The sequence below is a fragment of the Saccopteryx bilineata genome, chromosome 7 (assembly GCF_036850765.1).
Source record: "Saccopteryx bilineata isolate mSacBil1 chromosome 7, mSacBil1_pri_phased_curated, whole genome shotgun sequence".
Lineage (NCBI taxonomy): Eukaryota > Metazoa > Chordata > Mammalia > Chiroptera > Emballonuridae > Saccopteryx > Saccopteryx bilineata.
The window spans coordinates 31,865,947-31,880,749 of NC_089496.1; the positions used below are offsets into that span (position 1 = coordinate 31,865,947).

General features: G+C 37.5%; 1 protein-coding gene across 1 annotated transcript in view; it reads right to left on the reverse strand.

Moving 5' to 3' along the window:
* THSD7A (thrombospondin type 1 domain containing 7A) overlaps positions 1 to 14,803 on the reverse strand; it is a 399,875-nt gene that overhangs the window by 32,022 nt on the left and 353,050 nt on the right. The window contains exons 14-16 of the mRNA XM_066238339.1: positions 6,971 to 7,149; positions 3,853 to 3,858; positions 508 to 641 (exon numbers count right to left, since the gene is read on the reverse strand). Of these exons, the coding sequence (XP_066094436.1) occupies positions 508 to 641; positions 3,853 to 3,858; positions 6,971 to 7,149 (319 nt within the window). The remainder of the gene's footprint in view (positions 1 to 507; positions 642 to 3,852; positions 3,859 to 6,970; positions 7,150 to 14,803) is intronic.

The window sequence follows — 14,803 nt, forward strand, 5'->3', positions numbered from 1 at the left end:
TTTAAAGTGAAAATAGCCAAAAGTGGCCAATGGCTACCCTACCAGGCAGTGTGGCCAGAGAAGGAGAAGAAACAAGAGGCTTGAGCCAACAGCGTTTTAGGAATTCCTCCTGGAACAGACGGAAGTATTCCAAAGTCGGCCAGTTTGATATCAAAGAGCAACAGTTTATGACAGATTATCATTAAAATGCACTTAGGAATAGATTTTTCCTTTCAGGAAAAAGTTATTGGGGTTGGAAAATCTGGACTGGTTCAGCTCAAGTTCAATATGAGACTCTTTCCCTGCAAGAAGAGCACCTCAGAGCGAAGCTTCCCGAGTGGGAAGGGTGAGTGTGACAGGAGGTTGCTTGAAGCAGATCCCCTGACAGTGTTCCATGAGCACCGAGCCCCTAAAAGTAAAACTAGCGGCGGTGCATTAGAAGGTCGGGAGGGCGTGGACGCTCTCTCTGGCAGGCAGGAAACAGGGAGGCGGTGTGTTTTGTTCTCTGGGCCCTGGTCGTGGCCTCACCTCACTTTGCGGGTTTGCACGCCCTCTCCACAGTTATCCCGCATGTCCACAAAGGTCACCTTGCAGACACTCCATGGCTCTGCGACCCATATGTACTGGCTGCAGTCACTCTGGCAAGGGACGACCTCGTACACCTGCAACACACACAGTTCTCAGTGGTCTCCTGTCAGGCACCTGATGAGATTGAGAGGGAAGAGCTTACATCACAATAGTCAGTCAATTTTTCCTTCAGCTACTTCTATTTCTCTCCACTGTTATTGGAAGTTACTATGGAGAGCTGTATTACTACGCTGGGCGGAACTAGCTGCGTTATACCCTGTTGCTCCATTATTACATTGCCGTTGTAGGTCTGACCTGCTGGACCACATCTGGGACATTACCTACTTCCCTGTACTGACCCTTACCAAGACCGCACGGGGACTTGGGCCCAGGACTGAAGGGGTACCAGGTGGCCAGAAGGAACACCAGGTAAGCTGACCGGAAACTGTCCCACCCCAGCTCCTCCTTGTCCGAGAATAAAGAAGTAGCCTTTCTTATCTCCCTTCGAACCACTTCCTTCCTTGCAGAAGTCGAAACCAGTGTTCTGCACAGGTAGCTGATCGAGGCTTGACTGCTCTGTGACCTTCCTGGGGTGGCAGTAGGTGCGGCCCAGCACCTTGTCCCTCCTAGTGCAGGTGCCGAAACACGTGCTAAGCGACTCAACAGAAGAAGAAAGTAGCTTGACCCTGACATGGAAAATTCCACAAGTCTGCCTTTTTCTTTTCTTTTTTTAATAAATTTTTATTAATTTTAATGGGGTGACCTCAATAAATCAGGGTACATATGTTCAAAGAAAACATGTCCAGGTTATCTTGTCATTCAATTATGTTGCATACCCATCACTCAAAGTCAGATTGTCCTCCATCACCTTCTAGCTAGTTTTCTTTGTGTGCCCCACCCCTTCCCTTCTCCCTCCCTCTCCTCCTCCCTCCTCCAGCCCCCCACCCCCGTAACCACCACACTCTTGTCCATGTTTCTTAGTCTCGTTTTTATGTCCCACCTATGTATGGAATCATGCAGTTCTTGGTTTTTTCTGATTTGCTTATTTCACTCCATGTAATGTTATAAAGCCTGCCTTTGTGCTCAGAGCTGCACTGTCCCCAGCTTATAAAAGCAGGCAGGCAGAGCCAGCCACCCCTACCCCAGCCTCCCTGCCCCTCCGGTCAGTTCTCAGGACCCTCCTCTCCTCTGTGCTGCCTCCCTTGGGCTCCAGCTTTCGCTTGGTAGTTCCTCTCCATTTCTATCTTGGGGGCCCTAAGGACCCCAAACACAGGTAACATTACCACAAAGTATTGTCATGTTCCGGGCCAATGGTCTTGTTTACAGTTTTGTGTGTCTTCAGTACTTACCACAGGCTACTCATGTTAGGCAATCAATAGATAGTTGTTGAATATATAAATGAATGAATGAATGAATGAATGAATGAATAAAATAAGTGTATAAATGTAGCTATTTTCAAATAAATATACTTTGGCTTGTTGTCTCAATAAATAACAATGAAAACATATGTTTGTGTTCATTTATGAAACTAAATTAAAATATAAATAACAAGAAATAAAGCCATCCTCAAACTAATGCTCAATCACTTAGGGCAGCAATTTTCAACTGGTATGCTAGGCACACTGGTGTGCCACATGAATTTTTAAAACATGAAATACTGGACTATTTAGTCAGGGGCACTGACTTCTTTTCCCTTAGTTTGTCAAAAAAACCCCACAAATGATAACAACCAACACAGCAGTAGCTGTCAGGTGTGAATGAATCAAAATCACATCTATATTTTTTTTGTCAAATTGGCAAAATATATTATAGTTTATAATATGATGTATTTGGCATGTCACAGAAATTAGTAATTAGTTTGTGTGCCATGAGATGAAAAAGGTAGTTGAAAATTGCTGATTTTCCCTGGCCAGTTAGCTCAGTGGTAGAGCATTGGCCTGGCATGTGGATGTCCTGGGTTCGATTCTTAGTCAAGGCACACAGGAGAAGCGCCCATCTACTTCTCAATCCCTCCCCCTCTGGTTTATCTTTCTCTTTCTCTCTTTCCCTCCTGCAGCCATAGCTTGATTGGAGAGAGTTGGCCCCGGGGTGGGGGGTTAAGGATAGCTCCATGGCGTCTGCCTCAGGCTAAGAGGATCTTGGTTGGGGAGCAATGTCATAGATGGGCAGAGCACTGCTCCCTAGTGGGCTTGCTAGGTGAATTTCCATCAGGGCGCATGCAGGAGTCTCTCTGCCTCCCCTCCTCACACTGAATAAAGAAAACTGCTGATTTAGGGTTTGAAAGTAAGGTCTGAAATTGGTCTCATATTATACACCTACAGCCTAAGGCAGTGAGGGTCACTTAAACAAAGCAAATTTTTTGTGTGCTGGTATCTATAAGAGCTTTCAGCCCCAAGTTTGAGGTGGTTTGTTTGGTTTTAGAGTTTATAGAACAATGAACAATTATGCTCTTTTCTCAATGACAAGAATGATAAAATAAAGGAAATAAATAGACCATAATCCACTGCAACAAAGTCGGCTCATCTATATAGGAAAGTGTTTTTTTAAATCATTTCAAAACCTAAGTAAGACAACTCTATTTTATATTTTACACACATACACTATAGCATATGTACACAGTTAGTCTTATGTAACTAATTACAGAAAATATCGATTTAAATAGCCCTTAGGAGCCATTCTTTTGTGTAAATTTTATTGGATTAAATACCCAAGTAAAATGACAAAGTGAACTTATTCTAAGTAATAATAAAAAATATGCAGTGTTAGAGTAAGAATCTCTACTTACTGTCATAACTGATCACACTCGCATTGGGTGCTATATTAAAACATGACTAATTTCCACTGTGTAAAACATTTCCTTACAGCTTGTGGGGAAGGAAGAATTGAAGGGAAAATGCCATCTTTCCTAATCCTTCGATGGCGTGTATTTTAATCTCCCACATTGGGGTGAATACAAATCAGTTCAGAGCTCCCTCCTGCCCCCCCACACTAGCCTACCTGCCACTCTACTCTCCCTCTGAGAAGCATGAGAGATCAGGAGCAAAGGTCTCATTGCCTTGTCGAGGCGGTGAAGTCAAGCTTGTTCCCAGCCCTGCACCTGAGTCTAGCATAAGAAAACACAGGCAGCACGCTAGGAGGTAAAAAGGGAACTGCAGAACACAAATTTTATGAAAAATATGATATTTTCCCCTGTAAAAGATAAAAGACACTCGTAGGAAAAAAAACAAACCACTTTCCCTGAAATTGGGAGTAAAAGAGAAAACAAGCAGCACTCTGTTGTGAACCAAGAGGTTCCGGAGTTCTTACCTGTGCCTGGAGTGGGTACATTCATTCAACAGGAGTCAGAACCGGGAGAGAAACAAAGACAAGTGAAATAATGAGAAAAACTCATGGTCCAAGTTTCAGATATTTTTATCCCTAGAGAAAAGTGTGTGTATATATATTTATTCAAAATAATTAGGACTTTTTTCTAGATTTTGAAAGAGAAAAAGCAACTCATTGTTTAAAATTAAGATACACAGGCCCTGGCCGGTTGGCTCAGTGGTAGAGCGTCAGCCTGGCGTGCAGGAGTCCCGGGTTCGATTCCCTGCCAGGGCACACAGGAGAAGCGCCCATCTGCTTCTCCACCCCTCCCCCTCTCCTTCCTCTCTGTCTCTCTCTTCCCCTCCCGCAGCCGAGGCTCCATTGGAGCAAAGATGGCCCGGGTGCTGGGGATGGCTCCTTGGCCTCTGCCCCAGGCGCTAGAGTGGCTCTGGTCGCAACAGAGCGACCCCCTGGAGGGGCAGAGCATCGCCCCCTCGCCCCTGGTGGGCGTGCCGGGTGGATCCTGGTCGGGCGCATGCGGGAGTCTGTCTGACTGTCTCTCCCGTTTCCAGCTTCAGAAAAATACAAACAAACAAACAAACAAACAAAAAACCCTAAAATTAAGATACACAAATAACTACTGCAAATAGCAGAGTCAAGAAAAGTATTAGATAGATAGAATGAAGACATCATAGGCAATTGAATAGACCTCAAAATACTAATCATGGGGAACTGATAATAACTGCAACTATCTGTGGTTCAAACTGTGAACATCCCATCTATATACAGAGTGACTGATAAATCTATCCATCTTCATCAGCCCATCTGTATGTCTTAGGAAAGGAGGACTTGCCTCCTCAATGGGAAACAGAACTTCAGACACATTTACAAGTCAAAACGCCCATGATTGGATTGAGGAATTATAACTGTAACAATATCTATGTGATTTACAGTTTTCAACATTGACACAAACCTCTGCGTAGTTTTTACTTTTCTAATATTTTACTAGTATATAAATTCTTAAAAGTTTCTTTTTTAAATGTGGAACATTTATATTCAAAGTTGAATATTCAGGAATATATTATTGTTGTAGCTTTGATTTTTCAGTTGTAATGTCTCGATGTACCGCCAGTAAGCTGGAAACGAATACCTCCGTGTCCTTATCAAACCCTGCTTTCGATTTTATGAAAACTGGGGAGTGACAGAGAAATGGCTAAGAGGAAAGATTTTTCACAGCAAAGACAATTGGGCACAAAGTCTTAAACCTTTGCCAATTCACCCATAGAGAACATTTCTCTTTATTATGACCATGGATAAAAATTTGTTAAAATTTAAATTTACTTTTGGAAATTCAAGATTTCTAAACTTACAGAAAAATATTCTTTTTTTATTACAAATATTACATTTGCATTTTCTATTTCAGTAGGGTCATGAAACTATATAAATTTTCTTCTTTGGAAATATTCTCTAGGACAGGGAAACTCGATGACCAATAGATGGCAGTGGAGTAGTACAGTATACACCTTCAGGTGAATTTAAGGACAAATCCAGCTACTTGGGGAAAAAAATCAAGATTCCTTCAGAGTACTCTCTATGGAGTTTAATTCTACACTTTCTTCATCCTAATCCTTTTATTCAAAAGTTATTTTTATTTTCTCTACAGTATATTTTTATTGTTATAAACAAATTCAGGTTAATTTGGGAAGAAAGGTTTGTGTTTTGGGAAGCAGAATATTTGGAGATTTTAGACAGTCTATGTATGTATAAAATATATCTATTCATTTAAGGTTGGTTCATATACATAACTTGGTTCATTTGATTAAGATTTAGATTTAAATACACATATTAACATATACTCATAGTATATGAAATTCGTTCTTGTCTAATTCACATGCAGGCTGAACATGATAATTGTCTGATGCACCTCATATTACATTTAAATTAGCCACAATTCCTCCTATTACCGTTTTACTTTATATTTCCAATAGAACACAAACAACAACTATTAACAGCAACTAATAAAGTGCATCTGAAGTCCAATAAAGTTTAAAATAAGATTTAAAAGGTCAATGACTAAATTGATAGAAAACATACAGTAGTAACATTGAGGCCATCTTTAAAATTTTAAAGATACTTAATATCAATAAAAACTTAAATGAATACACAGTATATATATTCTAATTTTAGACCCAAACCTATAAATTTTCTTTGATTTTCATTTAAGTGGTTGATAAATGAGATATTTTTTTCTGAGAGTCTAAGAATGAGACAATCTCACTCTCAGCACCAGTTCAATATAATTTTATGACAGGTTAAATACCTTGACATTATTTTAAAGGTACATTTCATTTTATTTCCATTAAAATATATTCATCCACATATATATATGCAGGGTACTCAATATTTCAAGAATACAGAAATGAAATCTGTTTTGGGATTTTTCAGGTGTGTATTTTATTTTATTATTTTTTTCACAGACATAGAGAGAGAGTCAGGGAGAGGGATAGATAGGGACAAACAGACAGGAACAAAGAGAAATGAGAAGCATCAATCATCAGTTTTTTTTTGTTTGTTTTATTTTTATTTTATTTATTTATTTTTAGGGAGGAGAGAGAGACAGAGAGGGAGAGAGAGGAGAGAGAGACAGAGAGAGGGAATGGGGGAGGAGCAGGAAGCATCAACTCCCATATGTGCCTTGACCAGGCAAGCCCAGGGTTTCGAACTGGCGACCTCAGCATTTTCAGGTCGACGCTTTATCCACTGCGCCACCACAGGTCAGGCTGTTTTGGGATTTTAATAATATATATACATGAAGTAAACCAGGCATTCTACAGATAAAATGGGTCAAGGGCATTGGAGGTTAAATGGTGATAGATGAAGACTTACTTGGTGGGGGGTGAGCACAATAGAGATGTCTTGTAGAATGGGGCACCAGAAAACTGTATAATTTTATTAACTATGTCACTTTAATAAATTCATATAAAAAAGAAATACATAACTCAAAAATATTGATAAAATGGGTCAAATTTCTTATTCAGGGGCCATCCACTTTGGGAAAAAAAAAAAAGATCTTTGTGAATCTAAATCACAATACTTTAATATTTCCAGTGGCAGATAATACCTGGTTGACATGGTCCAGCTTGGGGCAAGGCCGTCCTCCATTATATGGTTTTTCACGCAGCCATTTAGAGCGAACCTTCACGCCACTCCCACAGGACTTACTGCAGCGGGACCAGTTGGACCACTCACTGAGTTTGCAGTCAGAGGGGCAGGGGATGATGCAGGCCTCTTCGATGTAACCTGAACGGAGGAAAAGGAGACGAGAGCCATCCTCTCCATGTGTCACTCGCCCACTGCCGCCCACCATTCCCGCTCATTTAGAAGGTCCACGTTTGGCTTGACAGCGACATGGTAATGCAGAGATGTCTCTGTAGTTAAGAATTCAAATTAAATTTTGCAGGAAAATGACACATACACACAGCGACTCTGTTAGAATAACAGCTGAGCAGCTGCCATATGATCTGCTTAGGATTCACCATATTTCAGCATTTCTGACAGCTCGTGTTTAATTGACAATAACCTGTCTGCTGCCATATCATTCCCATGCTGACAGAATGATTCATTAAAAAAATTATAACAGTTTTCTACAAAATCCTATCGGTTCATGTCACACCAGTTCAAGTTTCTGAGTCCAAGCAATGCTCTTGCTAAAAAAGAAAGCCAGACCCTTTCAATCACTATCCAAAAGGAAGCATTTAACTTAGCATCTTATATTTTCCCTTTGTTGAAAATCAAGTCCGAAGAAGAAAAGTGAAGGATGTTAAATAAATAATGTTTCATATTTTTATAGTGCTGTCAATCTCAAACCACCTTCAGCTCTTGTATTCATTTGATTCTCCTGAAAACCTTATAAATGCACGGGGCAGGTATTGATATTCTACTGGACAGACAAGAAAACAGATGCAGAGAGATAATTGACAAGTGCAAGGTCATACAGTGAGGTGTGAGGAGAGGTTTTCTGAGGTCCAGTCCAGTATTCATTCCATCAAATCACACAACCTATTAGCTTAATACTCTACAGATTTGTCTTGAGAAAGAGGATCATTTTCTTTGAATAGTCCCTTACCACCAACCTGGTGTTTCACTATATTATTTTAGCATTAGTGTTCTCAAGGCAAATATGTAAGAAAAGCAAAATTCCTCTGGTCAAGAGTCAATGTTGTCCTCTATTATATTCTGACTGTGCAGAGTACGTGTTCTTGACGCAAGAAAACATTCTGCCTTATCAGTTTACATCAACATGAAGTCTTCAGTTTTGAAAATGCTTTTAAGAGCAACAATTTGTACTAGGAATTCTAAGTAGATTTTTAAAAACTTTATTGAGACACAATTCATATTCCATAATAGCTCACTTTTTGGAATTTAATGTATTTATCGAGTTGAGCATCACCACCACTATCTAATTTCAGAATATTTTCATCACCACAAAAAAAAAAACCCTATACCTATTAGCAATCATTTCTCATTTGCTCCTCCCCATCTCCTAGCAACCACTCATTGTCTTTAGGTCTCTAAAAATTCGCTATTCTGTATCTGTTTCAATGAAATAAAACATTACATGTGTTTTTGTGGTTGGCTTCTTTCACTTAGTATAATGTTTTCAAAGTTCATTTATGTTTTAGCAGGTGTTAGTACTTTATTCCTTTTTATGACTAAAGAATATTCCATTGTATGGATATATCATATTTTTGTTTATCCACTCATCATTGGATGAGTATTTTAGTCATTTCCACATTTTGTATATTATAATTGTTTTTACTGTGAACATTTGTGCACAAGTTTCTGTGTGGAACTGTTTTCAGTTCTCTTGGGTATATAGCTAGGAGTGAAATTGCTGGGTCATATGACAACTCTAAATATTTTACTCTTTGATTAAGCACCAAACTGTTTTCCAAAGTTACTGCACCATTTTATAATATGACTAAGCAAGGTGTAAGTACTCTAATTTCTACATTTGTTAAAACTTTTAATGTCTTTTTATTTCAGTGTCCTTTGAAGAACAACAGTTTTCAATATTAAAGAATCCTATTTACCTCTTTTTGTCTATGGTTGCTTGATCTTGGATGTCATATTTAGTTAACCAAGGCCTAATTCAAGGTTATGAAGATTTATACCTATGTTTTCTTTTGAGTTCTATAGTTTTAGCTCTTACTTAGCTATCAGATTCATTTGAGTTCATTTTTGTATATAATAAAAGTTAAGGGTCCAACTCATTCTTTTGTATGTAATTATCAAGTTATCCCAGGTCGTGCGTTAAAAAGACTATTCTGTACTGAATTGTTTTGGCACCTGGTTCAAAATCAATTGAGGATAAATGTAAGGGTTTATATCTGGATTCTAAATTTCATTCTATTGATTTCTATGCCATTAAAACACTGTATTGACTACTATAACTTTGTAAGTTTTGAAATCAGAAAGTGTGAGTGTTCCAACTTCACTCATTTTAATTTTATTATTTAGAAAATTAAATTTAATGGGGTGACATTGATCAAAAAGATAAACATTTCTATAGCATTTGAACGGTTGATTATGTTGTGTACCCACCACCCACAGTCAAATAATTTTATTTTTAAAGAATATTTTGGCTTTTTTGGGTCCCTTGCATTTCTGTATGCATTTAGAATCAGCTTGTAAATTTTTGCTCAAACTGAAACCTAACATTCTGATAAGAATTGTGTTGAATAGTTTGATCAATTTGGGAGTACTGCCATCTTAAAAATCCAGGTACAAGATTGTCAAGTCAGTCCCATGGCAATGTTTCAAAAATATATCCTAATTCTTATATTATCTTCAAGCCACCATCACTTCCCACATTTAGTTAGCATTAAATTTATGTTATTTCCTTAGTCTGCATTATTTATCTTCATCATTAGGATATAAACTTCCTCAGATTCTAGAAGAATGCTTAGAACACAAGATATCTATAGTAAATTCCTTTTGGCAACTGAGTAAATTATAAAGGAATTCAGCTAAATGAATAATTTTCCTGGCTTGACCTGTGGTGGTGCAGTAGATAGTGTCAACCTGGAATGCTGAGGTTGCTGGTTCGAAACTCTAGACTTGCCTGGACAAGGCATAGATGGGATTTGATACTTCCTGCTCCTCTCCTTTGCCTTTCACTCAATCCCCTCTACCTCTCTAAAATGGATAAATAAAATTAAAGAAAAAAGAAAAGAATTTCTGTAAAGCTAAAAATAAATGAATGAGCAATAATGTCCAAAGATACTATTGATTTTGGAAGTGGAACATGAGGCGACTTTGAGGCACTGGTTATGACACTGCACTTCTTGAAATGGTGGTTATTATGGCAGTTCATTTCAAAATTATTACTTAAGCTTACAGATAATTCTTTCCACTTATTGTGGTCTTCTTCAATTTCTTTCAGTGATGTTCTGCAGTTTTTAGTGTATGAGCCTTGTACTTCTTTTGTTAAATTTAATCCTCCTGTATTTTATTATTTTTACTCTAGGTAGATTTTTAAAAGAACCAACAAACACTGATTTCTTTTATTAGAGTGAAATAAGACCACCTAAAAAAATATAACAAATTTAATATATTCGCTTATGTCCCAAGTGCCCTGATTGAGATAGTGTTAAAATTCTAGCCAATTTACTACACACAGTATTTCCTAGCCTTGCTTTATCATAAATCACCTGGGACACACACTAAAAGTATAGGTTTCCAGCAATCCAAGACATGATGATACAGTTCACTTGGTGTAGGGTCTGACTTTTGGAAATTGATAATATTTTCTTGTCTTTATTAGGTACTCCCTCCTTTTCTTTTTTTTTTTTTTAAATTTTTCTCATCAAGATAATTGTAGATTCACAGACAATTGCTAGAAATAATAGAAAGAGGTCCTTTGTATACTTGCATTCATTTGTGTGTGTGTGTGTGTGTGTGTGTGTGAGAGAGAGAGAGAGAGAGAGAGAGAGAGAGAGAGAGAGTGTGTGTGTGTGTGTGTGTGTGTGTGTGTGTGTTTAGGACAGAAATTAGGGAATGGTCTTGCAGACAGGCAGAACAACTAAAATCTGGAAGAACAGTAGAGTTTTGGCCTTCCTACATATTATATCCAGTACTTTGGTCAAAGATATATGTTACCTGTTTGAAACTTATTATAGTCTCCCTGTTTCATAAGTCCAAAATTCGTTGAAAAACCCATGAAACCAACACTCCAGAACTCTACTGTGTGCTCCTTTCTAATCACTACCCTGTCACATGGGCAACCATTACCCATGTACTCACAATATGGAAAAGTTTTACTTCTTGAACATTTCTGTGAATAGAATCAGATAGTGTATACCTATGTGCGCTAGCTTCCTTTCATTCTGCACCGCAACGTCAGATTCATCCTTCTTGTTGCATGTTGTTGAAGATTTTTCGTTCTAATTGATATATGGTATTGTTGTATATATACATATTACGGCTTATTTACTCATCCTATTGTTGATATTTGGGTATTTTTCAATGTGGAGCTATTATTCGTAGTACTATTATGAATATTCTAGAACATGTCTTTTGGTGGACATATGCATGCTTTTCTGTTGCGTGTATTCTAGGAGTCAATTTGATGCATCAGCAAATGTGCATATTATAAAACCTACTTGTAAATGAAGTGTAAAAGTAAAAAGTTTTTTTTAAAAAGATGGGATCACAGATTTGGTAATTATTAAGAGCAGGATGCAATAACAGAGTTTTCAAAAGTGGGAATGAGGACAATGTCATATAGGTCCTAGACTTATCTGGGTGGTCACTTCATAAGTTATATAAATGTCTAAGTCACTATTTTGCAAACCTGAAACTAATATAATATCGTTTTCCAACTGTCACTGAAAAAGAAAGAAAGTAGGAATAAATAACAGATAATCTTCACAAAGTCAGATGTGCCACCTGGGGTTTTACCAACTGTGCCACAGTGAGGACAGAGAGAAGATGCAACTGTTAAGTTTTGAATACACTACGGAGAGTAAAGAAGGCTCTGGGAGTATTGATAATGAGAGAAATAAAAGTCCAATAAAGAATTCATGGATACTTTATGACAATGCTTACTAAAATTTTGAAAAGCATGACAATCTTCAAACAGGTTGTAGTGATCTACTTAAATCTTATACCTTGACTTTAATTATGGCTTGAGGTAAAGAAACAAAAGCTTACTTTACTATTTTGAGTTGAAATATATTTCAAATTTAAGTTCCCTTTACATACAGCACAGCCAGTAAATAAATTTAATCTAAAACAGCATGAGATGCTTAAAAATGTAACTCCTGATAGGGCCAGTAATAATTTTTTAATGTAATAGTTTTGAGTTGCATAGTAATAATTTAAGAAATAGAATCAAACTGTAAAAAATGTCTAATTTCCAAATCAATGCCATTTTGTCACCAAACTGTTTAATGTTTGTAAAAGTCTAATAATGTTTATTAAATCCCAATTATTTCCAAATATTATCAATAGCTTTGGCAAAGGGACACTAGTATTTCAAAAGTTATGTTATTAAAATATTTATTTTAAAAATTGCATTTTTCCAGCTTGTTAAATTTCAAAATGACTGCAAAAATAAACCTCTAACCTTTTGTTATTTTGCATTTGTAGTGGAAAGTAGAAACACATAATCTTTCGTGTCATTACTCCACATGGTAACAGATTAATGAAGCTTCTTTCTATTTTATTTTATTTATTTTTTTAAATTTTATTTATTCATTTTAGAGAGGAGAGAGAAAGGGAGAGAGAGAGAGAGAGAGAGAGAGAGAGGAAGAGAGAGAGGAGAGAGAGACAGAGAGAGAAGGTGGGGAGGAGCTGGAAGCATCAACTCCCATATGTGCCTTGACCAGGCAAGCCCAGGGTTTTGAACTGGCAACCTCAGCATTCCAGGTCGACGCTTTATCCACTGCGCCACCACAGGTCAGGCTCTATTTTATTTTTTTTTAAGTATTATGGCGTTAGTGAGATTTAACATGTTTGACTTCAGACTGATTCACAATGTATTATTAAGCAGTAACACTTAACATGTTTATGTATGACCTTTCCAAAAGCATATTCTAGAAAACATCTCTCAAATGAAACTCAGCCTATGAAATGGTTAAAAGATACACTTAGGCACTGAGACAATACTGCCACAGAATATAATGCTTAGTGTTCCATTTTTATTTTCCAGTGTGTGACAACATTCAATAATTGCCTGTCATGTTTATCTAACACAATTAAAATCTTTAATGCTCGTCGTGAACCGCTAGATAAGCATTCCCCTGCCTTCTTCACTAAGATCATTTTTGAAGGCAATTAACACCAAACAATCATGGGAAAGGCAGAAGCATTTGAAGTACTTTGAAGCTAAATAAACTGCTGGCATCTTGAAGCGATTTATGGCTTCTGAGAAACACTGGAATAAAATAAATGACCTCACAATTAGGGTGCTAAAACTTTTTGCAGTTCAACACTGAATTTGACACATGGAAAAATCAAACCCCTCATTTCTCATCATATTTTTTTTGTATCCTATGACTGCTGTTTCAGGTTGAAATGGATATAAAACACTAGCAGCCTTAAAGGGGGAACCAGAGGACATATTGCCTTTGAGATATATTCAATCACCTCATTCATTTGAATTATGAATGTGCAGATAAAGTAGCTTTCAACACCTTCACAATTATTAACATTGTGCTGTTGAAAGGTGCACTGTTGATAGATTAAAGAATTCATTTTGAAAACACATGGGAAATATTGGTTGGTTCTGATTTACAGCTGTGTAAATGAGCAACGCTGGTACTCTATGTGAAACATCTGGATTAATCTCCATGTGAAACATCTGGATTAATCTCCAAAGTGACCTTAAAAAAAAATCTCTCTTACTTACTTATGTATTATATGCATGTGCCTGCAATCAGGAATGAGAGAAATATAGCTATAACTTTATCTATTGTTGTCTTCATGGGTTTAAAAATATCTTTTAAAATTAAAATATTCCCAAATGAACAGGATATCCCTTTGCAATTATATATTAAAAACTGATAACTATGTAACTCAGGGAAACCAAACAACTATGTATATATTCAAACTCCTATAGTCAAATATTCTACCCAAACTCATACATTCAATGCATCAAAAGTAATGAATCAGCCTGACCAGGCAGTGGCGCAGTGGATAGAGTGTCAGACTGGGACATGGAGGACGCAGGTTCAAAAACCCAAGTGTGCAAGCTTGAGTGCGGGCTCATCTGGTTTGAGCAAGGCTCACCAGCTTGAGCCCAAGGTCGCTGGCTTGGGCAAGGGTTCACTTGGTCTGCTGAAGGCCCATGGTCAAGGCACATATGAGAAAGCAATCAATGAACAACTAAGGTGCCACAACGAAGAATTGATGCTTCTCATCTCTCTCCCTTCCTGCCTCTCTGTCCCTATCTGTCCCTCTCTCTGTCTCTTCCTGTCTCTGTCACAAATACACACAAAAAAGTAATGAATCAATACTGGGTAATTAAAATTATTATAGAGAAGTGTTCAGGTAAATTAATATTACTACAGTGGAATGCTATTTTAATGTTATTTATTTTTATTTGTTTTGTATAAATATAAAGGTATATCCCTTCATTCTGCTAAGTACTTAAAGATTCAGGAAATTTCAACATCAGCATTAATGGCCATGGGGTTCTGTTGATATTGTTATTCCAATACTGGGACACAGGCACATTCAGATTTATAGATACATTTCTTCATTATCAAAGCCATTATATTTTTCGTGTGTGACAGAGACAGAGAGAGGGAAGATAGGGACAGAGAGGCAGGAAGGAAGAGAGATGAGAAACATCAATTCTTCATGCGGCATCTTAGTTGTTCATTGACTGCTTTCTCATATGTGCCTTGACCGGGGGGCTACAGCAGACTGAGTGACCCCTTGCTCAAGC